Source organism: Fundulus heteroclitus, chromosome 11 (assembly GCF_011125445.2).
Source record: "Fundulus heteroclitus isolate FHET01 chromosome 11, MU-UCD_Fhet_4.1, whole genome shotgun sequence".
Lineage (NCBI taxonomy): Eukaryota > Metazoa > Chordata > Actinopteri > Cyprinodontiformes > Fundulidae > Fundulus > Fundulus heteroclitus.
In genome coordinates, this window is record NC_046371.1 from 25,895,934 (window position 1) to 25,919,759 (window position 23,826).

General features: G+C 41.8%; 1 protein-coding gene across 7 annotated transcripts in view; it reads left to right on the forward strand.

Moving 5' to 3' along the window:
- Positions 1-23,826, forward strand: part of gria3a (glutamate receptor, ionotropic, AMPA 3a) — a 141,057-nt gene that overhangs the window by 9,766 nt on the left and 107,465 nt on the right. For 2 of the 7 annotated variants that reach the window (XR_004931942.1, XM_036143267.1), the window contains exon 3: positions 9,255-9,494. The exons of the other annotated variants lie outside the window; for them this stretch is intronic. Coding sequence is in view for 1 of the 2 variants with exons in the window: in XM_036143267.1 (XP_035999160.1) it covers positions 9,255-9,494 (240 nt within the window). In the remaining variant the exon portion in view is untranslated. The remainder of the gene's footprint in view (positions 1-9,254; positions 9,495-23,826) is intronic. 7 annotated transcript variants of the gene reach the window in all.

Here is a 23,826-nt window from a genome sequence, read left to right on the forward strand (position 1 = left end):
GCAGCACAGACCAGTTCCTGCAGCCAGATCTCCTCCTCCTCATCCACCTTCCTCTCTTCTTCTTCTTCTTCTTCTTCTACATTGTTAACACCGCGCTCCATGCTTTGACTCATCAGCAGTCTCCAAATTAGGACTGTTTTTAGTCTTTGCAGAACTTGCATTCACATTAGCACGTGAAAGACTGTGCAACTTTGAAGGTGTAAGCTAGCTGGGTGTTTACGGGATTAAAAATCTGTTCTCATAGGTTTTGTGCTATTTGCACAATGGAAATCAGAAGCAGTGGGTAGAAGAATCCCATCCAATGTCATTTTTAAACCTGTCTAGCCGTGAGGGTTGGGGCTACAACATACAGAATAATTCATTTTTAAACACAAAAATCACAATTGCTTCATTCAATTCAATTTTATTTATATAGCGCCAATTCATGAAACATGTCATCTCGAGGGACTTTACAAAGTCAAATCAATCATATTATACAGATTGGTCAAATATTTCCTATATAAGGGAACCAGTTGATTGCATCAAAGTCCCGACAAGCAGCATTCACTCCTGGAGAAGCGTAGAGCCACAGGGAGAGTCGTCTGCATTGTACATGGCTTTGCTGCAATCCCTCATACTGAGCAAGCATGAAGCGACAGTGGAAATAGTTATTGCTCATTAATAAAGAGGCCTGTTATTAAGTCGTAAACTTTCGTCTAAAGTCGTAAACTTTCTTTTAATTTAAAAAAGGAAATGCAAAGGAACAAGCAAACAAAGGGAAAACGGTTTCTGAAGCAGGTAGCAGTTTTAAAACGTTATCACCATTCATGCATCAGGGCATTGCGTGCCTAGCCACCGTCTGATTTTTGCTAGAACAAAACGGAGCGTGTCAAAGTACAGGCAGCGGGTTGATGCGTTTACAGACAGAAAAAAAGTGAGAGGTTTCAGTTTGGATCCGTTTAATGAGCAGGAAAGAGCAAATTGACCTGCCAGTCACTGGTCAGAGTAAAACAAGCGCAAATTGGCTCATTTTGAATTCTCTTTTGTTGTTTTTAATATTAATAATTAAAAAAATTGGATATCACTGCTATGAAGCCTAGATATATGAACTAGTGCTGTTTTAATAATCGGGCAGCAAAGAAACCTGCATGATTGTTCTAATTTCCACAGGTTTGTTAGACTCTAGATTATGACTAGTAGCTTTAAGCCAAGCATGTTGTGATGTAAATCAACCAGGATTGGATGGATGGCATAAATATTAAAGTTTGTATTGAAAATATTTTTTTTTATGTCAGCATGACAGGCTAGAGTCCTCATTATTTTTTCCCCCCTAAAATCTAACAGTTTTCTTAATTTATGAAGCTGTGACGTTACTGGACGCAACAGTTTAAATTAATAATCCGATCTTGTTCTCTAGTTTAGATGACAGTTTCGCCGCTTCTGAAGATAAAGCGATGTCTCGCGGGCGAACATCGATTGACAATGCCTTACATCATTTTCTGTGCCAGTAAGTGAAGCAAAACAAGCACGCTCCAGCGTAACCAAACAACATAAAAACGACTCTGCGGCCCGTCAGGACGCCGGGAACTCATGTGAGCCGACAGTCAGAAATGACGCATGAACATCAGAGACGGCGTCGTTAAACTATTTGTCGTGAGGGAGAGCCGTGCTCGCGCAATCCTCATCCTGACTGCATTGATAATGAGGCAGGAAAACGTTTACTACTTTTCAGCGCTGCACTGAAGCCAGTCGGAGAAGGACGTCTGGGTTACAGATGCACTGATCAAAGTTTGCAGCCGATTTCTGATGTCCGATTTTTTTTATAAAGCATTGACCTGCTAATTGAATTCGACTCTGATTTATCGTAAAGAATTAGAATATAGTCGTTCTTCTCCAGGCTTCCTGACAAAACTGTTGCAGAGGTGACATTGTAAACTTTCCTTTGCATTTTATAACATCACAGACAAAGATTGAAAGCTTAACTAGATAAAACAGAGCAACCACAGTGAGTCTTTCTATTATCTGACGAAAGTCTTGCTATTGCTCTGTCTCTCAGCCTGAAAGAACTGTATTTGCACCTCAGTATATTGTAAAAAATAGAAAAAAAGTCCCGTTTTAACTGCTCCTTTTATCTCCGTGCCTCCTTTTGATTTCCTTACGAACTCACGGCTGATATTGTAAACAGCCAAGTTTTGAGTCTTCCTCCATCAGTGAAAACCTTCTCGCCGAAGAGCATTGCTGTTGCCATGACCTGCAAGCAAACTGAACATGTGAAGACTTTCGCTCAGGACCAGATACTTCTCTACAAATATTTCCTTTCATCACCGATCTGAAACATTTTTAGGTTCAGTTTCAGCTGCCAGCGCGCTGACGGATCGCTGACCTGCACCGAGCGGAAGCGCAGTCATCCTTAGATTTGTTGTGGCATTTCAAAATAGTAAATACATGCACACAACACCGTTCTCCAAGCAGTGTATTCACTGACATGAATAGAGTCTTTGACCCTTAGCTTAATAAGAACTTCTAACGTCCATCGCTGCAGGGCGAGACATGACTCATGCATCATGGTGCGGCATAAATACATAACGTTTCTCCGAGCAGCAGGGAAGTAAATGTCCTTATCTTCAGCATTTGAATAACAGCCGAGTGAGGATGTAGCGATCAGTTAAATCCCGACTTTTCTCCCCCCGAACAAGCGCGCGGCCTGTTTATCTCAAATCACAATCTCGTTTCTAGTTTTTCCTCGAACCGAGTCGCTAAAACCCCGGAGCGAAGATAAGGCTGCGAAATGGCAGAATGGTCTTGAAGGGCTTTGGGGGGCGAACCTCTGGAGACGTGCAGTTAGTCTTCCCTCCCGTGCGTCTGAATGTGCCGGCGTGTCAGCGCTGCAGCGGGGCCACGGTGATCGCTGCTTACACGCTACAGTGATGTTGCAGCAGTTCATTTGTGGTCTTACACAACGTCCTCCATCGCTGAGATCTCCGTGTTTTTTCTCCCTCCGCGCCGCCACGGATTATTCAAGGACAACAAGCCGTGAGCCGCGCAGAGTGATATCAAAGGGACAAAACACGAAGATGATATCCGCAAAGTGAATAATTTAGGGAGCTCCTAAAAAGGAGCTGAATTTGGAGAAGTTAGTTTTAAAGATTATGCAGGTTGTTTTTTTGTTTTTTTCCCCTCCCACTGTCAGCCTGATTATCGGCATTTGATTCAGTTGGGTGGTTCCCAACAGTTTTTGAGTATCGGCGATCATAATAGTAAGTGCTGGTAAATTGTGAAACGGAAAATAGTGTTTTCCAAGAAGCTGTGTGGAGATTTGAAACCTTTTTTTTTATTAAAAGGTTGCAAGGCTTTGAAAGATGAAATTCATTTAAACTCCTCATTTGAATGAAGCATTAGCAATGCATAACATTTAGAAACTGCATTAAATTCTACTCTCTCTCTTGTATTAAAATAAGAATATTCACTTTCAGCGTTTTCTTTGCAGGCTTAAGTGTCCCCCCCCCCACCCTCCCACCCCTCCGTGTCCTCTTGAATCGCTCCTCCGATGATGCTCTTGCAGTTTATGTAAAGAGTGTGTAGGTGGCAGGTTTGCAGTGAAATATTCAAGCCTATTCTTCTTCTTAACACCCAAAGTGGCTGCAGGGCATGTCTACGACACTCCATCAGCAGCTGTAGATTTCCCTCTGTCATCTTGTTTTAGAATGTGGTCCTTAGATTAGAGTCAATCCAGCGACATTTGCTGCTCTCTCTATATGCAATATGAATATATATATATATATATATATATATATATATATATATATATATATATATATATATATATATATATATATATATATATATATATATATATATAGAGGGATTAAGCGGTTTGGAAAATGGATGGATGGATATATATATATATATATATATATATATATATATATATATATATATATATATATATATATATATATATAATATATATATATATATATATATCGAGTCACACATTGGGGGAAAACATGTAGTTTTACAGAGAGGGAACTCCAGCCACCAGCACCGCCGGAGGAGGAACACCTACTCTGCCTTCACTTTGTATATCACCTGTTGTTTCAAAGTGGCTGGTCATCTGAAACATATTGAACATCGCCGCAGTGCATAATGTGTTTTTGAGAAGTACAAAACGCTTAAATGTTATTACTAATAGATAGAATTTTTACTGTGTGCCATTTGCCTTCAGTTTGACTGACTCACATTTTGACCACTGTAGGTACAAAAATAAATAAATAAAGGAATAAACCTGATTTCGCACTCAAACTGCGCCAGAGAGACATCCTAAAATGAAATGTAAATGTTTTAGGCACTGTGAGACGCATTGTCGAGCAGTTTCATCACTGAAACAGCCTGGATGTCTTGTTTTCCTCGCCATTGTTTTTGAGCACCTTTTTTCTGTGGTCCTACTTTGTGTGTTATGTGCTGCACAAATTAAAACACCCAAAGTACAGATAAAAAAGGGGAGTAAACAATGTATACTCAGCTATATGTAAGGGTTTCTTATGAAGCGGCTGGATACTTGTGAAATCCACAAGATCGTAAATTTGTTCTCAGCTTCAAACTGTTTACTTGCCAGTGGTTAAACAATGAACACATCAACCAGCATCTCAGAATAGCTTTCCAGTTTAAATGTCAGCTCCAAACCATTACAAAAACAATTGATTTGGCAAAAAAAAAATATATATATATCCATCTATCCATCTATGTATATGCAAAGTTATTTTCAGCCTTACTTTCATGATAATCAATTTGTTATAGCCAACACATTTTTTTTAAAGCTCTTGCTAAACGTGTAGTATGTTGTGAGGTCGACATTCAATATTTGGTTTTCATAAAGGTTTTTACCTACATATTAATTTTTATTGGGAACAGAGGCAATGACACACCATGAAACCACTCGCTATGAAACACGGTTATATAATAATTTAAAAACAGAGACAAAGTGAGAAGGGATGTGATAATTGAAGATGTTTTTTACCAGTTGTTGCTTGTGGTTAGCGTAACTACCATTTCTAATTGTGAACAGCAGTCCTGTATTCCCAAGAGAATATTAGCTGTGAGATTTCCAAAAGACTGGCAACATCTATGAATGTAGCATGTTTATGATATGATGAATATCATCTAAAGAAATACATTGTTTGGCATCTGTTGGTCTGAAAAGGACTACAAAGCCAATGTAAAATTTCCCATTTGACAAAAATAGTGGAACATTTTGGAAGTTGCGCAACCAATTACATCTAATGTAAAACTAGGTCAACATTGTCTTAAAAAGGCCATAATTCTCATTAAACACATTGGTGTCGGTGTTATAGTTTGGTGGTGTTTTGCTTTTTTTTTTTTGGACCTGTACAACTTAACCCTTAACCTAATCTATTTAGGGTGCAGTCACTTTTTCCCACAAAGTTGTGTTGTTTTGGATATCCTTTTCCCCCGTAATTGATTAATATTGTAAAAAAAAGTGATGAGAACTGGTTATCAAACTTTTAAACTGTCAAAATAAACTACTTTTTGTACTTTTTACTCTGGTTATTCTCAAACGTTTTAAGCAGGACAGCAGAGAAAAAAAGAAATTCTGTAAAGGGCATGGGGGCAAATAAAAAAAAAAAACGTTTGTCACTGTTCTGTATTGCAGACATAACAAACCAAAGTCAAGCCACTCTCTTATCCCTCCTAATGTGGTGGAAAAATAACTTCCCTCCGAGCATCAATACCCACAGAGACAGGTTATCGCCAAAACTGCTGTTGTGTTCAAGGCAGCGTTTAATCTCCCAAATCTTGAGGCATCTACCGGCGATTCCGTCCCAGGAATCATCTTTCTGGGAGCTTTCCTTTATCCAGCTTCCTCGCGTCTGGCTTGCGGGTTTACAACGGCGGCTCAGCGCTGCTCCTTTTCAAAAATGCAACTTTCAGAGTTCAGCTTTCCCCGTGCATGTCGCCGCATCCCTACATTAGCAGTTTCTGTGAAAAGCCTCGACATCCACGCTGTTTGCAGCAGAGTTCAAAGCTGAGTTTAAAACGGCGGCGCTGCTAAGGCTGCTGTATCTGCCCGTTACGCCTATCAAGGTGGCGAGAGCTGAAACCGAACAGAAGGTGAGGGAGAGAGGAGAGAGCATGAGGGAGAAAAAAAAAAACAACAACCCCCCCTTCAAAAAAAACCCAACAATGACAGGCAGATGTGGGTGTTTGCACAGCGATGAATAAGACGGAAGCTGGAAAAAAAGTGAGAAGAGGTAGCATTTTCCATCTGGATATTAGTCATGCATAGAAATATCCAGTGTTAATATTCGGAACCGAAACGCACAGAGCAGAAAAATACCATAGCATCCCCTCCGTGATAAAGTAAACGATGTGTGTCTTTATTTAAGACTGGGATTAGGGGAATTTACTCATGGAGGCTGATGTTTTAGGAGCTAAAATGTATCGTTTTATTAGTCCTTCAGGAGAAAGGGCTTCCAAGGCTAAACGGGTCAAAAGAAACATTTCAAAGGATTGAGCTTTTCATTTTATGATTGTCTGCTTTGTTCTGAGGAGCTGAAGTAAAGAGGAAACTTTTGAATTTATAACAGGAGAAGTATGTTGCGTATACTGGCTGCTGCTGGGGTCACTGAGGGGAGAGGCGAGGTTTACCCTGGACAGATCTCCAGCCCATCCCAGGACAGAGACACACAGAAATAATCACTCACACACATTAACCTACCAGAGATGTTACTAGAGGTACCCAGAGAGAACCCATGGGTGCATTAGGAGAATATCCAGCCTCCATGCAGGAAGTCCCCTGGCCAGCATTTAAACCTGGGACCTTCTTGTTGCTTGGCAACAGAGTCAACCACGATGACCATCTAGGTCTTAGTAAACAACGTTCGATAAAGAAGCAGCTGTGACGCTAACTAAATCCAAAAACTAAACACCGGTGTTGACATATCTGATGATGAAAGTGAGATTTTACTGAACTAAGTCCATGGATTTTAGGACAGGCATCAACGGCTCTGACGAGCGCCTTTATGCAGAACAACGATGGGTACATAGGAAAGGAAGGATGTAGGCAGCTTTTAGACCCCATTACGCAAAGCATTTTATTTTGAAAACGTGAAAGTTAGGGGCAGCGGTGGCGCAGGGGTATAGTGTTTGACCCACATTCAGAGGTCCCCGGTTCAAGCACTGCAAAAAACAGAACTAAAAATAAGTAAAGTGTTCTTAAAATTAGTGTATTTGAGCAGGTAAATAAGATGATTTGCCAATGGAATTACATTTTTGCACTTAAAATAGGAACAATTCATGTCAATCATCTTATTTGAAGTGCAGGATATCTAATTATCTTATTTTAGGGGTCAAAATACTCATTCCCTTGGCAGATAATCTTATTTACCTGCTCAAATCAAGGACAAATGCACTAACTTTAAGAACATTTTACTTATTATTAGTTCTGTTTTTGCAGTGAGTCCTTTCCCGGATGTTCCGCATGTGGAGGCCACTGGAATGTGATCTAACCTAACTTAAACCCAGCTATTGTGTGAAGGCCTCAGAGTTTTTTTTTTTTTTTAAGACCACTTTAGAGAACCAGCAGCATCGTGAAGAACAAGGAACGCAGCGGAGAGTTCAGGGACTAAGTTGTGGAGAACTTTAAGGGTAAGGCTAACGCCCCAGTCTTTGAACATCCATCGTCTGAAAGAGAATGGCACAACAGCAAACCGACACATGGGCTGTCCTCCTAAACTGACGGACCAGGCAAGAAAAGCATTAATCAGAGAAGCAGCCAAGAGGACCATGGTAACTCTGGAAGAGCTGCGGCGCTGCGGACGAAGACTCTCTGGTCAGATGAGAGCGAAATTGAGCTTACTTGGCTACACGCAAGACGCCACGTGCAGCTAGTAGGATGTTGTTCTTCAGCAGAGACAGACAAGGTGGTCAGGGTGATAGCTCATCTTCCAGCAGCACGACGGCCCAAAGCATTCACCCAAAAGTCCCAAGGAATCGGTTTTGTTCAAAGCAGATTGCCGTGTGAAATTGGTCCAGTCAAAGTTCAGATTTAAATCTGATTGAGAATCTTTGGCATGACCTAAAAAAATTATGATCCCACATGCTCTCAATCCAATCTGACTGAGCCTTGGAGTTATTTTGCAAAGAACGACGGGCCGAGATTTCCACTTCCAGATACCCAAAGCTGGTAGAGACGTTCCCCATAAGACCTGCAGCTGTAACATCTGCAGACGGTGGTTCTGCTAAGCATTTCCTCTGGGAGACCATGATGCAAATACATCTCTCGCTTCAAAATCACGTTAAGGAAGATTTTCCGAACATCTACATCCCCCCCTTTCTGTAATAAGGAACTGTTAAGTGCACATTAAAGGCTTATGAAAACACCGTTAGTGTCGCTGTAAACATGAACGATGTCTTTAATAAACGGGATGTTAGCGCAGGCCAAGTTGGAAGCGCATGCAGAGGCTGAATGAACTCAAGCACCTCAACAAACGTTTAGCCCTGCCTGGACAATAAATGTGGACAATACTCCTCCAAATGAGCAGTTTAGAGTTAATAACCTCGTTTAGCAGTTTAAATGTTACCGACAGGCTTCAGAGGGTTCTGTTAGGATTCATGTGGCACGCAGGCTCTGAATATAACAGCGGCTTTCTTGTATTCACCACATTTGCTTCACTTCTTATACATTAGGGCGGAGGTCAGCTCCTATCCTCTGCTGTATTTACCGACTTTAAACCTATTTATCACATGCAGATAAAGCAAAGCAACTAGCGCCTCTTAGCACCAAGCATCTAATGTCTTTATTGCTTCCATAGACTCCGCAGATGGCCTCAGATAGGGATCGGTGTAAATCTTTTATACTGCCGAGCAGCCCGGCGCTTGAATATTTGCATGCTCATGTTTCAGGGAATTTGTCCATTAAAAGATGTGACCAGTGCACGGACTTCCTTATTATTGCCAGCTGATTAACCAAGCCGTTGCATTCGCAGGAAGGAGAAGTGAAGGGCAGCGGGCAGCGGGCAGCGGAGCGTGGCCGCAGGGGGCGGACACCCCACACGGCAAACATTTATTCAGATAGCCGCTACTTTACTCACACGATTTAACACTCGTCACGACCTTACATTAAATTGTTTTTGTAACATGCCCACGCAGGTTCCTGCAACTTTTACATGAAAGGATTTGCAAAACTTTTACTTAAAGCAGTCTTTTAATTCTGTATTCTGAACATGCCCCTTTTCTTCCCTCTGTGTCACCATCAGTCTGCTCGCAGTTCTCCCGGGGAGTTTACGCCATCTTCGGCTTCTACGACCGCAAGTCCATGAACACGCTGACCTCCTTCTGCGGCGCCCTGCACACTTCCTTCATCACGCCCAGCTTCCCCATCGACGCCGACGTGCAGTTCGTCATCCAGATGAGGCCCAGTTTAAGGGGAGCCATTCTCAGCCTGTTGGACCATTACAAGTGGGAGAAGTTCGTCTATCTATACGACACCGACAGAGGTGAGGCGAGCAAACTGGAGCACAGGAGCACAGATGCGCGGCGGCAGAAAAAGCATCCGGTTGCGGGAGAAGGCAGACAAATGTGTTTCAGACCAAAGCCGGCTCAAGCAGATGTTTTATTACGCTCCGTATGTGATCAGGCTTTAATATGTAAATCCCTCATTTCAGTCCTCATTCTAAGAAGTCAGATAGATTTTATTCTCTGACAGTAATGATCCGTAATTGCGTCTGTATGTGGGTGAATCCGGCTCGGAGAGGCACTCAGCACTTCTGCTTCTGGTAAATGAGTCATTCCCAGGTGCTGCTGATCTGCTGCTATAGTTTCGCTGCAGCCGTCTGAGTCTGTAATTCAAAAAAAAAAAAAAAAAAAAAAAACCCTCACCGTCAGATTATAATTTTTCTCTAATTGGATTAGGTAAAGGGAGAGGGTGAGATCTTCCAACTTTTCCATGCGGTTTTGGGCCTCCGACTCTTTTCTGTGTGGGCCACATCTATACAGGGATGAAGGCTGTAAGGGTCACCGTTCGTAGGCGTTAAGAAACAGCCTGATAGAAAAATAGACAACAAGCGAGTTATATACCAGCTGCAGATGAACACAAACAGCTCTGATCTGAGGTTTATAAACCCCTCCAGGAAATGGATATCGGTGCCTTCTATGATATTAGTTTACTTGGAGTTTTCTTTTTTCATAGGGCAGATATACTGGAGCATAAAAGGATTTTCTGTAGTGTCGACCAACCGACACGCTTGCCTCAGTTTGCTCTGACTGTCCACATGATGGGGGGAAAAAAAATCAGAATTTTGATTTGTTGTTGTGAATTATAATGTATCACATTGAATCATTTTGTCATGGTTTGCTTGTGAGAAACCATGCGAATGACTTTAGTGATGATGTTTGATTGGTGCTTAGGTAGTTAAAGCTTTGGACCTTAAGCTAGGCTGCAAACACCAGTTTCTGTGCAACTAGAAGCTGATTCCTAATTGCAACATAACTTCATATAATCAGCAGACCTGCCATGCCGTGAAATGCTTTAGACAAGAGGAAGTGCTTTGGGTCTCACTCCCACTGCTGTGGGGGCTCTGTGATGACACTCCCAGGAAAGTCCTGATAAAAATGGCCCTAATATTATGCTGGGGTTCTTAGTAAGTAATATTAATATTCACACAGTTCATTACATGAGCTGAACATACCAACCTCGTGTCCGTAAATATAACAGTGCGCAGTATGTTCTCCGATGCACTTTAATGGATCTTAAATTAGGAATATAAGATCCTGTGTTGTGATGATTTGCGCCTTGAAGCCTTATACCGAACGTACTCTTAGAGTCCAGTGCTGCAGGAAAAAAAAAAAGATGACACCAGTGTGTTCCTGGAGCTCCAGTTTGGTAGTTCTTGCAGTATGTGTTCTTGACATAATCACTTGAGCAGAAAAGTGGAAATGGTTACTGTTATGATGCATCCTGCCTTATTGGCACGGACCTACTGTATGAGGATTTCCCAGAAGCTCTGCTGCTCTAGAACTACGTCAACTATGAAATGTCCCAGTCAGAAGCAGCTTTGTTAAAGCTTCAGCAAGCTTCTCCCTTTTGGTTGAATGACATCTTGCCTTGGGTTCTAAAGGACAATAAAGTTTACACAAATAAATTTTGCGCCTTGCATTCAAGCACTGCTTTACAAAAATACATTTAGCCAGTCGGAGGGAGTTTAACTGTCTTCTATGCCCACCCCTGGCAGAGATCTTAGATGCCACAGCTCATCAAAAGACTTAAAGAAATAATGAGGGGAAAATTGAGACAAATGCGGATAATCGTAATCAGTATCACCACCACAATATTCAACAATCATATCACAATTCCATCCTTTCCTAAAATGGATTCCTATAATAAAGCCCTAGTTTGTATGCATGGTAGTTAAAGCATAGTCTCAAAGAAAAATGGAAATTGGTGGCAACAACTAAAACCCTTGTTGGTACATCTCTAATTTCCTCCTTCTGCCGGTCATCTAACATCAGTTTAGGGTCAACCTCAACACTGAAGGTGCAGCTACCATGTGTGTACCACTCAGAAGGCTGAACCCTTTGGATAGGAATCTGCAACCTTCTGGACGTGGTTGGATGTTTGACGTCTCTTCTTCTGCTAAACCCAATGACGTTGATTAACTTTGTGGGTTTGGTTGCGACATAGAGATTTTTTTTTTTAAGCCTAGTCCATGTGTTGTCCTTCGGGAATTAGGTCAGAACTCGTTCTTTCTAAAAACTCAAACACTGAACGGGTGTCTTCTGTTTTAAAACAAAACTAAAGTGCAAGGATGATGCTCCCACTTCCTCAGATTGTAATTTTCTTATCTGAACATTTAATTTTTTGCTTTTTATTTGCAGGAAATGACTTTCTAACATAAGGCCTTCTCTTTGTAAAGGGGCTCAAGTGCAAACTTTTAAGGGTAATGGTGTTGATGGACTATAGCCTTCCAGTTTGCGGTGAATATTTTTTTCACCAAGCAGACAGTGTGTTCTTTGGTTGTGCTCCAAACTTTGCAAAGTGGCTCCAGCTCTGAACAGATTTAAAGGAGGGACATTTTGTTCTGAGTTACTCGATCTTTGCCTATCTTGCTGTGTGATGGTCAGTCCAATGAGAAATTTTCAATAATGAAAACCAAGGACAGCCTGATGTAGACAGCTTAAGATCGGTAAAACTCATCCCAGCTTCTGACCGTTACATAACTGACACGTAATTGAAAGCCCACATTCTCAATGACATTCACATTCAAACCCGGAGGTTACTGAAACTGTGCAACGTGTGATATTATACGCAACATGGTTGCCATTTCAGAGGAAAAAGAGGTGGAGAATGTTGCTGGTTCAGCCCCAACTTTGAAATCTGGCAAACCTTTCGGAACTGTGGATTCCAACTATTTTTAAACCATCACTGAGCATTTCTAGGACAACTAAGACCTTTATAACTCCCTCTCCCTTCTTTCACGCATCTTCGACACAGATGTCTCATCTGCTGCAGCAAAGAATCTGGCTCTCCCTCTTGACCGCCGAGCACGCATATGCATTTTTAGATACGTTAACACAAAGAAACAAACAAAAAAATACTGTAAGCGGTTTTTACATCTATATATTGCACACCTGGTAAATATGGGCCAAAAGCTTATAAATCATTTAAAAAAACCTGTAAAATCCTGCCTATAATTTGAGCAAATTTTAATAACAAAAACGCAATAAGAAAAATAAATACTTTGAAAAAAAATCACTTTTTGGATAATTGTTACCCCTGAGAAAACAGTTAAAATAAATGTAATAAAGGCATTTTTTTTATTTAACTTCAATTTTCTAAGTTGATCAAAGCCTTTAAATTGATTGGAGGCATTCAGACTAATCTATGACTAGTAAACTAGTAATCTATGACTCTCTTACATTTCTGCCCACTTAACAAATGTTTTTCATAGCAAGATTGGAAACAGTGCAACATCAGTTTATGGGGAGGTAAAAATCTTCCTTTTTGGAGACCTGCAGCAAGTAGTTGCATCCCTGGGTCACCAAGTAACCATAACAAGCATTAGACATGGGCTACAGGCTAGCTGGTCATTTGTTAGTGATGCTAGAATAAAGCCTTTTGTCTCCATTACGAATATACAAAATGTGGAGTTTGCAGAACTATCCTGGGACCTTATCAGGAAACCATGCCATTTGAGTCTAAGGTCCTGCTTTTTTTTGCAACAAACGCCGCATGTGGGTTTGCCGTGAAACAAAGGATGGTTGTGAAAAGCGCACCGTGCCCAATGCTAACTATGCTGAAGGATGTGAAATGCTGTGAGCTTGCTTCTCTTTCGAAAACCCAGGGATCCTTGTTAGTGTGCACGGCATCATTAACTCTCCAAAATACCAGAACGTTTAAAATGATCCGGCGGACTCTCCCAGTAAGCCGAAACAGGTCGCCATCGGACCCTTTAACAAGATAATGATTCTCATCATAAGCCCCCAATCAACACAGAGACGGTTGAGCACACACAACAACCACCGTCAGGTATGGCCGTCTCAGCTCTCGCTGCGAAATCCCTCCGTAAAACCTGGGTGTGAGCCGAGGAGAGGAGCACAGGAGAGGACCCAGGAGTTTGCGTGTTTATCCAGAAGAGAAGCAAAGAGGAACGGTGAAAGATTCCTCTCCCCGGCGAATCAATGCGCTCAGATTAAAGCCTGCCTCTGTCCATGTCAGTGTGAAATTATATTTCTGTGAGACAGAATGGTGTTATTTTCAGGCTTTCTTCACCAGGGTTGCCAATAAATATGGCTGTATACTGTATGCTCAACTAAGTTTGACCTCATTAAGAAGCTTGTTACTGCTCCCACGTGAAGCTTAAAGCTCGGCTTTATCGATCTGGCCGCCGTGTCCGCGGCAGCTTGCGGAGTCTGATAATTGGTTGTCTGTCGTGGTGAGACAAAAATATTTACCCAGCTTATTGCCTCTCATTGGTATCATCAACCTTGTCTGAAGTGCCTCCTGATGTGGCCCTTGGATCCCTGCTTCCGCTTTGTTGGTCTGTTTCACCTGCGGCACGGAGGCTGACAGGCCGCCATCTGTAATGCTTTAGCATCTTCCGCTGCGGAAACACTAGCCGAGGATGTATTTCTTCATGCTGCACAGCTTGTGTTTGTTCGGAGTCTGGTCAGTCGTCCTGTTCTGGCTCGGCCCGCTCTCTCCAGAGCCTGTGTAGGCATCCCTCATCTATACGTCACCTTAAGCTTCATTATAGGAAGAGGACCTTATTTATGGGAGTTGGCGGGGAGGGACAAGTGAGAAGTCTGTGCGAGATGCTGATGTGAGTGTTGATATAGTTGGCTTGGGCAAATGACAGTAATGTGCTGCCGAACGGTTTAAAATTGCTATGTAAAATGTCTGAGACTGGATAATCTGCAGAACAAAGCAAGGGCATCTTAAAGTCAGACTGCATCAAGAAAAAAACAGGAAATTATCGCTCGCTGTCCCTCGTAGATCCTATAAAATAGTCATGACCACACTTTGAGCGCGCGCCATGAAACCTCTTTTATTTTTAATTTAAGAGTAAAGGCGTTTCCACTCTCCCAAAACTTCCATCCGTATTATTGGATTTGGACGATAACGGGGGGGGGGGGGGGGGGGGGGGGGGGGGGGGGGGATAAAAAGCCCAGAGATATTTCTGAATGTGGGCTCGCCTTAACTGCACATCAGATTTTAAATTCCAAATGGTGTCGACATCAAATAGGTTCGGCTTTGCTTTGATGCCGGAGATTGGCCCACAACTCCGACAGAGGCAGCTCGAAACGGTTTCAGCGGACGTCTTTGCATTAATTATCCAACTACAAGAAGAGCTCCGTCTTCGGGCTGGTCTTCACAGGGTTCGGTTCCTCGACTGCCGGATAAACAGAAGTCATCCAGAAGGAGAAACTACAGAAGCAACAAAGTTTGTGGTCATTAAATATGCGCTCTCCTGCTGCAGTGCAACGCTGCCTATTTATCCTGATGTGCCTGCTATAAAATGCCCTCGTAAAATGGAATAATGGATGCCGAAAGAAAAGACCTCTTGAACCGAACAACATCTGGTCAGCACCAGCTGGCCGCTCATAGACGGCACTTGCCAGCTCTTTTCATTTTTTTTTTTTTTTTAACATTTACCACCAATTGCTCCTATGGCGGCGTTTGATGTCATCATAAATAATCATTTGCATTTCCTATCATGATTCATAGCTTTTCATTCACTGACTCAGTAGTGAAGTTTCAACAATTCTCGCTCCAAATGACCCTCTGTCTCCATTTGGCTCCAATAGTTTCCCTTTTCCAAACATGCGGCACATTTTTAATAGATATGCTCTGCTGGCCAATATCTCCCTTACTGTTAACGGGAGTCTTTTTTCGGTTGTTCTTAATTTCATTTTAGAGGCGTAACACCATGAAGATAATAATAAAAGTACTTGTCCAGACCTCCTGGATGTGTAGCAGTGCTTTGCAAAAGTATTCACACTTCACACGAACCAGCTTTACACAAGCATCTAGAAACCGAAATTGTCGCCTGTTCCTCTTTGCAACATATTTTTTTAATTAATTTAGTGAGATTGGAAGAAGAGTATCCGTCAACTTTGATTTTTAAGTCTAGATCCTTGGTAGGATTTAGATCTGGGCTTTGACCGGGATATTTTAATGCATGAACATGTTTTGAACTACCCAGTTCGTTCAGAATCAGAATTGCCTTTATTGATCAAGTTTGTGGACAAAAATGTACAATTTGACTTCAGTTCCTCTTTGCTCTCTTCATGATGCTGTTTGTTCACCGATGCTCTTTAACAAACATTTAAAATTTAAAAAAATAAATAACTAGATACTAAATAGATTATTTCTGATGGGAGTTGGATGCATTGGGATTTCTTTAGAGGTATCGGGGTAAAGGGGACTGAATACGATTGTACAATACACCTTTCAGATATTTTATTTGTAAAGCAATTTAAAAACTTGGTATTCCTTTCCTTTCACTTCACGATTATGCGCTGCTTTGTGTTGGTCTGTCACGAGGTTGGGCAAATCTGCACTGCAAAAAGGCAACGAAAAGTAATTATTTCTTGAAATAAGTGTGTTTGTCCTTGATTTGAGCAGGTAAAGAAGATTTTCTGCTAATGGAATGAGTGTTTTAACCCCTAAAATAAGATAATTAGACATACTGCACTTGAAATAACACGATGGAGATGAGTTGTTCCTATTTTAAGTGCAATAATCTTATTCCACTGGCATAAGATTATGCAACGTGATAATCTCCTCTTAAACTCATAAACTCGTTTCCCCAAACTTAACCAGCAGACATGAGAGTTGTTAACCAAGTCCTGGTGATCTGCATCCGTTTCTTCAAGAAACATAATAAACTGATATGTTTAAGACCCCCAACTGTTACAAATTTAATTTTGTCTAACTTTAAGTTTTACAATGGTTGAGCTACAATACAGACTCACATAGCACGTCCTGTGTAAAAAGCTATTTTTTTCAAATTTGAAAAAAAAAATAGCTGTTATATACTCTTTCATAAACTCCCTTTTGGAGAAAAAAATGTGGTATTTGCTCATTTGAGTGGCAGCAAATAACTCACCTTGGCGCTTGACTCTTGGATGGTAGCTTGTCAGAGAAAAGTGTTTTGCTGATCCCGTAAATTGCCGCCAACCTCTGAGCAGTTCCTGTCTATTATTGGGTTGACCAGTTTCTACCATAGTTGGTATATTTATTGGAAAAGTGATATTCTTATTCTTAGCAAACCACGACGGTTTCTTTATAAACAAGACATGTAGCCTTTGATTGGACTTTGCTGAAAGAAGTAGTCTATTCCTTGTTGAAAACTCGGTACTCACTGCTAACTTTTCTTTTCTTCGGTACCCTCATTGTGGCAATTTGTCTGGTTGACTCAGATGTAGTTGCCATGATATGGATGAATGGGAACCTGCTAAAATAAGCATTCATCCTCCTCACCAGGTGGCAGTTAGTAGCACAACAGAAGAACAGAAAAAGACAACACATTAAATGTAGAGTCGCCAATTTTTCCTGAAGTTTTCCCAAGTCCCTTTTTGAATAACTGCGCATGTGTAAAACTGTCTTACCTACTTTTCCGCTCCTTACTTAAGGGGATTGCGTGAAAGAATCTCCCAAATCCACCCTGGGTGTATTTGTACTGAGGCCTTCTTCTTCTTCTCATAAACATGAACACGGTTTGCTTCTTCCGACTCTCGGCCATGTTCAAAGTCTACGGTGAGAGCTGTGGACCTACAATGAACGGCTAACACCAAAGCTAACCGCTAAGCTAACCGCTAAGCTAACCGGATACGTAAACACTAGAAGTGTGCATGCGCAGCCAGCAAGCGGAGACCAACGAGGAACAACGGCGTTACGTGAGCGCGTCAGAATGATTGGCATCTGGGACAAACAATAGATAAGGTGATACCCCCGGAGCATGAGGGACAGATGGGGGTGAGAGCAGGACGAGACATGAAGGCATCTGATTGGTTCTTTCCATCCGGACAGAATGACAGGATTGGTCAGAGTTTGTGTAGGTCTGCAGCTCCCACAGAGATCATTTTTTTACTTCCTTTTTCTGAATACATAATGTGCTGACTACTTTCAGGATGGAGGGACAATTTTTCCCAGTATAAAAAAAGTTTTTCTAAACAGGATTACCCACTATAGCTTTAAGTGGTGCGCATTAGCGCACAGTAGGATCTCAGTGGCAAAAGAAGAAATGACTTGTAGGAGAGATTGCAGCCAGGAGATGCCCAGCAGCAGTGTCAATCATGACTGGGCCAACTCTACACCAATACTGGGCGGGCTGGATTCAAAATCCAAAGAGCCGTGCTTTACCTATACCTGGTCCATTGGATAAAATCTCAAATCTAATGAACATAGTGCACATTTGGATTGACAATCTAGTATGAAATATTTTTTATGAATTTTATTGATGGATATGGGTGTTACCCCGCCTCTCGCCCAGTGAACGCTGGAGATACGCACCAGCGACCCCATGAGGGAATAAGCGGGTCAGAAAATGGATGGATGGATGGTTATGGGTGTTAGTGTTGCAGCTTTTGAGAATGTGTAAAATAAATGTACCTAGTTTAATAACTGTAGCAGTTATATATATAAGTTATATATCTATATATTAATTTTTAGTGAAAGAATGCACTTTGGTGTACCTAGTCAAAGCACACGCCCAACTACACTGAATTAAAGCACAGTGCATTAGTAAATGTGCTTGTTAAAGATCCTGTTGTAATACTCTCTGTCTCCCTCTCTGTTCCCGCTGCTTAATGAACTCTGCATAATGAAAAATAGATCTTTGGCTGCCATCGAAATGAAGCAGCACCATTTAGCAGCATTAATGGCAGCGCTCCCTCCTATCTCCCGCAGACAAATGAGGACAGCGGGATTGGTGGAGGGCTTGCATTTGATGTGTAATCACACTGCCCCACTGCTGAATGTCTCTTTGGTTTCGTCTCCGCAAGGAAACATCTGATTAATTGGACTCGGCTAAAGCGCTGCACTCAGCAGTTAGGCATATGGGCTGATTAACAAAGGAAAAGGGAGGAAGAGAGAGATAGCAGATGCACCTCTCCGAGAGTGCTGTGCCGTAACCTCACTTCGAGACAGATCGGTAGGCCTCAACATTCTGTGCTCCCCTTTTATGAAGGCTCGACCCCTTTGTTTAACCTCCTTTTTTGAACCGTGAGACCCTAATATTGGGATTTAAACACCAATTTAACAGTCGGGCTTCTTCGCTTGAGCAGACCTGTTATCTAGATCTGTTCAAGGACTCTTTTAGGCTTCACGGTGGATGTCCAAAGAGCAAAGGAGCACATGTTACAAAGGAAAACTAATGGAGAGACTTTGAAATAAGCTTCAAGGTTAAATGAAACAATCAGATTTGTTAAACCTTTACCGTTGGAAAGTATCTTTTTTTTGGTGACCCATCTGAGAATGTTTTTACTCCTGCTGAATAAATTTGAGCTTCTCTGCAGGACTAAGCTCGTCTTAAGATTTACTGCAAACAGAGTGTGTTTGGAGAAGCCATTTGAGAGCTGCATGTTTATCTTTGAGTGTGTGTGTGTGTGTGTGTGTGTTTTGTGTGGTTGACCTCATTGGTGAAAACCTCAAAGAGCTCTGTGCATTCACTGAGAAGGTACAGCTGAGGCGTTGGCTGTCTCCGAGTGTTTCTGCGTGAACCAAGCCTCCTCTCTCGATCCGCTCTGCCAAACACCCAAACTGGCAACGATTGATCCGTGCACATTCAAACATGGAGAGGATGTGCAGCTTTTTTTTTTTTTTTTTTTTTTTTTTTTAAAGCTAGCAAACATGCAGATCCTATAAAAGCAACAGAATTCTTAAATTATGAATTGAGGATTTCTGCTTTTTGTGTCCGCTTGGTAAAAAAAAAAAAAAAAAATCCTCACGTTGTATTTTTATGCAATCATGTTTTTGAATTAGGTGACATACATGTAAAAAGATTGACAGAAAATCATGGGAATGCAGAAATCTTGTCCAGTTTAAAAGAAGGTGGGTCGAATCCATTAGCCTTGGTCGCCTTAAACATTTATTTTTGTTATTTTGAGCAACATCACATGTTTGGCAACTTTTTTGTGAAAAAAGCCATGGCTTAATCAGTCTCTAAGACTTGAACAGAAGTGGGAAGTCACAACCATGACTAGTGGTCAGTTCAGGCAACCTTTAACTATTTATTATTGTAGGCATCTAGTATCTTTTGGATAGTTAGAAGGTACTGTTTCTCTCACATTTTTCACATTTTGTCACATTGCAACAATCCACCTTTACATGATTACATACTTTTAGTTGACCAATCAACACAAAGTAGCACATAATTGTGAAGTGGCAGGAGAAAGTTAGGCTTTTTTTAAAAGGATTTTATTAAAATAATTCTGAAAAGCGGGGCATGCAAATGTAGTAACCCCCTTTATGCTGATACCCCTAAAAAAACAGTCCACTTACTTCAGACGACACCTAAGTAGTAAAACAAGTTAATCCGTGCAATGTGTAATTTAATCTCAGAATAAATGCATCTGTTCTGTGAAGGCCTCAGAGGTTTATTAGAGAACATTAATGAACAAACAGCATCATGAAAAACCAAGGAACACAGCAAACATGGGGGTCAGGGAGAAAGTTGTGATGAAGCTGAAACCATAGTTAGGTTATTAGAAACTTTCCCAACTCTGAATTACTCACAAAGGACTGTTATATCCATCATTTGTAAAATAAGGAGTCTGGCAAACCCTCCTGCTCATGGCTGTTCACCTGAACTGACTGGGCATGGAGAGCAATAATGAGAGAAGCAGCCAGGAAGTAGCTCTGGAGGAGCTGCAAAGATCCACTGCTGAGGTGGAGGAATTTGCCAACAGGAGTCATGTACCCCACAAATCAGGCTATTTATGAAAGAGTTTCAGGAGCAGATTAATTATTAAAGTTTACTCATAAGAGGTCCCATTTGCAGTTTGCCAAAAGCCAGGCAGGGGAGACGTGGAACAAGTCGTTCTGGTCAGACAACACCAAAATCAAACAGTTGGCCCGTATGCAAACACTTTGTGAAGAGGCACGCTAACACGCCCCACACATCACTAAACACACCATTCCCATGGGGAAACATGGGGGTGGCAGCATCATGCTGTGGGGAAGTTTTTTATGCAGGGACAGCGAAGATGTTGAGATTGTGGAATGACGGATGGAGATTAATGCAGGGTGACACTGAAATACTTCAAAGGTTCTCCTTCCAGCAGTAAGAGAAACTTAAACAAGCAGCCAGAGCTCCAAAGAAGTGGTTTTGATCAAAGCATATTAATGTGCTAGAATGGCCTAGTCAAAGTCCAGATTTCAACCCAACTAAGATTTTAACAAGACTTGGAAACACCCCAAAAGATTTATTAATAGTACTGTATTGATAATTTTATATCACTGTTTTCTGATTTTGTCTTTGTAATACATTTCAATTAAACTTTGTTTATATAGCGCCACTTCACACTACAAGGCACTTTACAAAGTCAGTTCAATCAAATCATACAGAAACATTTTCAAAACCACGTATATTTCTCCATCTACTTCACAACCATACACCACTTTGTTTTGATGTATCACTCTTTATAAAACTTAGGAGAAAGTGAAATGTTGCCATGAAAATGAGTCTAGTTTAATCGAAATAAGCAAGATGATTGAACTGTAGTTGGGGCAATGAGACCAAAAGCGGAAAAGGGGGTTGTTTGAAAACCCGTAATGCATTTTAGCAGCGGTTGTAACTGTGTGATGTATGCCATGTGCCTGCAGAAATTAATTTTGCCACATAGCTGCAAGCAAACCAACGATGATTGACCTACATGAAACAGATGTTGCACTGGAAATGCAGATACTCCCAGAGTGACGAATCAAACTCTTTTCTGTCGCTGTAATGAAGCACGGACCTGAAACTCTTGATCATTTACACTTTTTATAGCAATAAACAACTGTTAGAAATAATCTGTGCTTTCTCTAGCTCCTGCTTTGACTCATAATGCTGCATGTTATACCAAGTGCAGCAAATCTGAACGGGGGTGCGGCAGCACAGGTTGTATTTCAGGTGAGAACGGCCATATCTCCTGGACACACACGAAGCGAGGCAAGAAACAGAAGAGTCAGCAAATCCTTTGTGCCTCTTTTATCAAAAGATGGTGCAGAGAGCCAAGCGGCAAGCGGATGGACTGTCAGATGCGTCGGATGCTGTTTCACTCGTTAAATTTCAAACCAGAGTCAGGTGTTCACATCTGAACCGCTCTGCACCTTGCACGACCTTACAGGAGACCGTCTGAGCAACGGACAGGCGACCTGCTCTAACAGGAGTGACTCTTTTTATTGGACTCAAACTCAGTTTTACACTGAGGAGTTTCTGAAGGTCATCCCTTGAATACAACGTAAGGGGGCTGTGCAAAGCACCGACAGCAGTCGCACCAACGAGTGTGGTTCTGCAGAACACGGTATTCATCCACCCTTCGTCTGTACCCGCTTATCCCATCAGGCTCCCGGCGGTGGGGCGGGCTGCTGCCGGTCTCTATCAGCCAGTCCAGTCAAAGCGTTGTCCTGTGTCCAGGGCAACACGGAGACACACAGGACATACAACAATGCATTTGAAGGGGCAACTTAGAGTCAGTAATTGACCTAATAGTCATGTTTTTGGACTGTAGGAGGAAGCCGGAATAACTGGAGAACTCATGCAAGGAGAACATGCAACCTCCATGCAGAAAGACACCGGGTCGAATCCGGGGCTCAAAACTAGGACCTTACCAACTGCGCCACTGTGCAGCAACCCAAACCCCTTCCCCCCCCCCCCCCTCCCAAATCGGCCCAAATAAAAAGATTTTTGTATGACATCAAGCTAGTTCAATAAAAAAAAGTATGGCATTTAAGGCTTTAAATGCCTTAAGTGCCATACTAGGATTTAAAAAGAAAAAACTCCTTCCAAACTTTTCCCAGGAGCTTTCAGCTTTTATCAGGTGGGACATTATCTGTTGGATAAGTTCTGACCAGAGATTCGGCAGCAGTGGGTGTTGTGGGGGTGACCGAACTCATTGCAGTTCATCTAATTTGAAGCATGGAGCTGTTATCCACACTGGCCTGCACTTGGAGTGGGTGATGTCAGACTAATTGTACTCCAAAGTGTCCTTTCACCGTACTCCGCCGACTTGAATGCGTTTTAATTTGTCGCCTCCGTCAGAGAGGCCCGCTGGAAGCCGCCTTCTTTGTGAAGCCGCATGAGCTGAGATTGTTTTTAAGAGATTTTCTCAGAAGCAGGTTCAGTTGTTTTTTTTTTTTTTTTTTTTTTTGTCCGAGGTCCCTTCGGTGTCACGCTCGTCTGTGGGCGTTTGGTGAAAATGGCGCCGTTCGTATGCCTGCGAGAGGATTTTAAAGAGGTCACCTTCTCCATGCAGGGGGAGGAACGACTGAGTCACAGTTGAGGCTGCACACCACGCTCCTCTGTCTGCCCAAGACTCTCAGGAAGGAGGACACGGCCTGGTGCCAGAGCAGCTTCACTAACCCACAGAGTATAGATTCAGTGGCTCCATTCAGCCTGGAAAAGTGATTTTGATTTAAGTAATTTCCAGAACCAAACAAATGTAGGGAAAAAAGCAAAGGGAGTGTGGGAAAACATGCATTTCCTGATCAAACTGCCTGTCCCAATTTTAAGAAAATGTAATTCACCCATCAACAATTGAAACCACCATTAATATATACTGTACAAAAAGAAATATGACTGTAGTTTTTCTGACTGGCTGACTTTTAAGTAGAAAAGTCTGAAGTTTACATACAGCAAAATTATTCACACCCCTGGTGTATACCTTTAAATCTAGATTTAAAGGTATACTATGCAACCAGGGTTGATTTTCCAGCGATGCTCCCCCCAGAGGGCGAAAGTGAAAGTGCACTGTCGTAAAGATGCTCAGCTGTTCTGGTTTCTCCGTCAAGCCAGGCGCGGTTGTTTTGAGCTTAGCAGACAGGCAACGCAACGAAAAGTCGAAAAAACGGCAGTACAAACAATGAATAACACAGTGAAAGTATGAACATCAGGGTTTACCGCAGCGCTATCAAACTCACGCTACCGCCTCGCCAACATTCAAAAAAATAAAATAAATAAATAAATAATAATAATAATAAAACTCGATATGCTTGCATGTTTATTTGACGTTAACACGTGGTTCTTTGTTGTTGGTTTCGCGCGTGCATATAGTGAATGGCAGGGCAAAAACACAGTTCTCACCGTAAAGCGAGACTTCTGTGTGTGCGGGCCGAGGGCTCTTGCA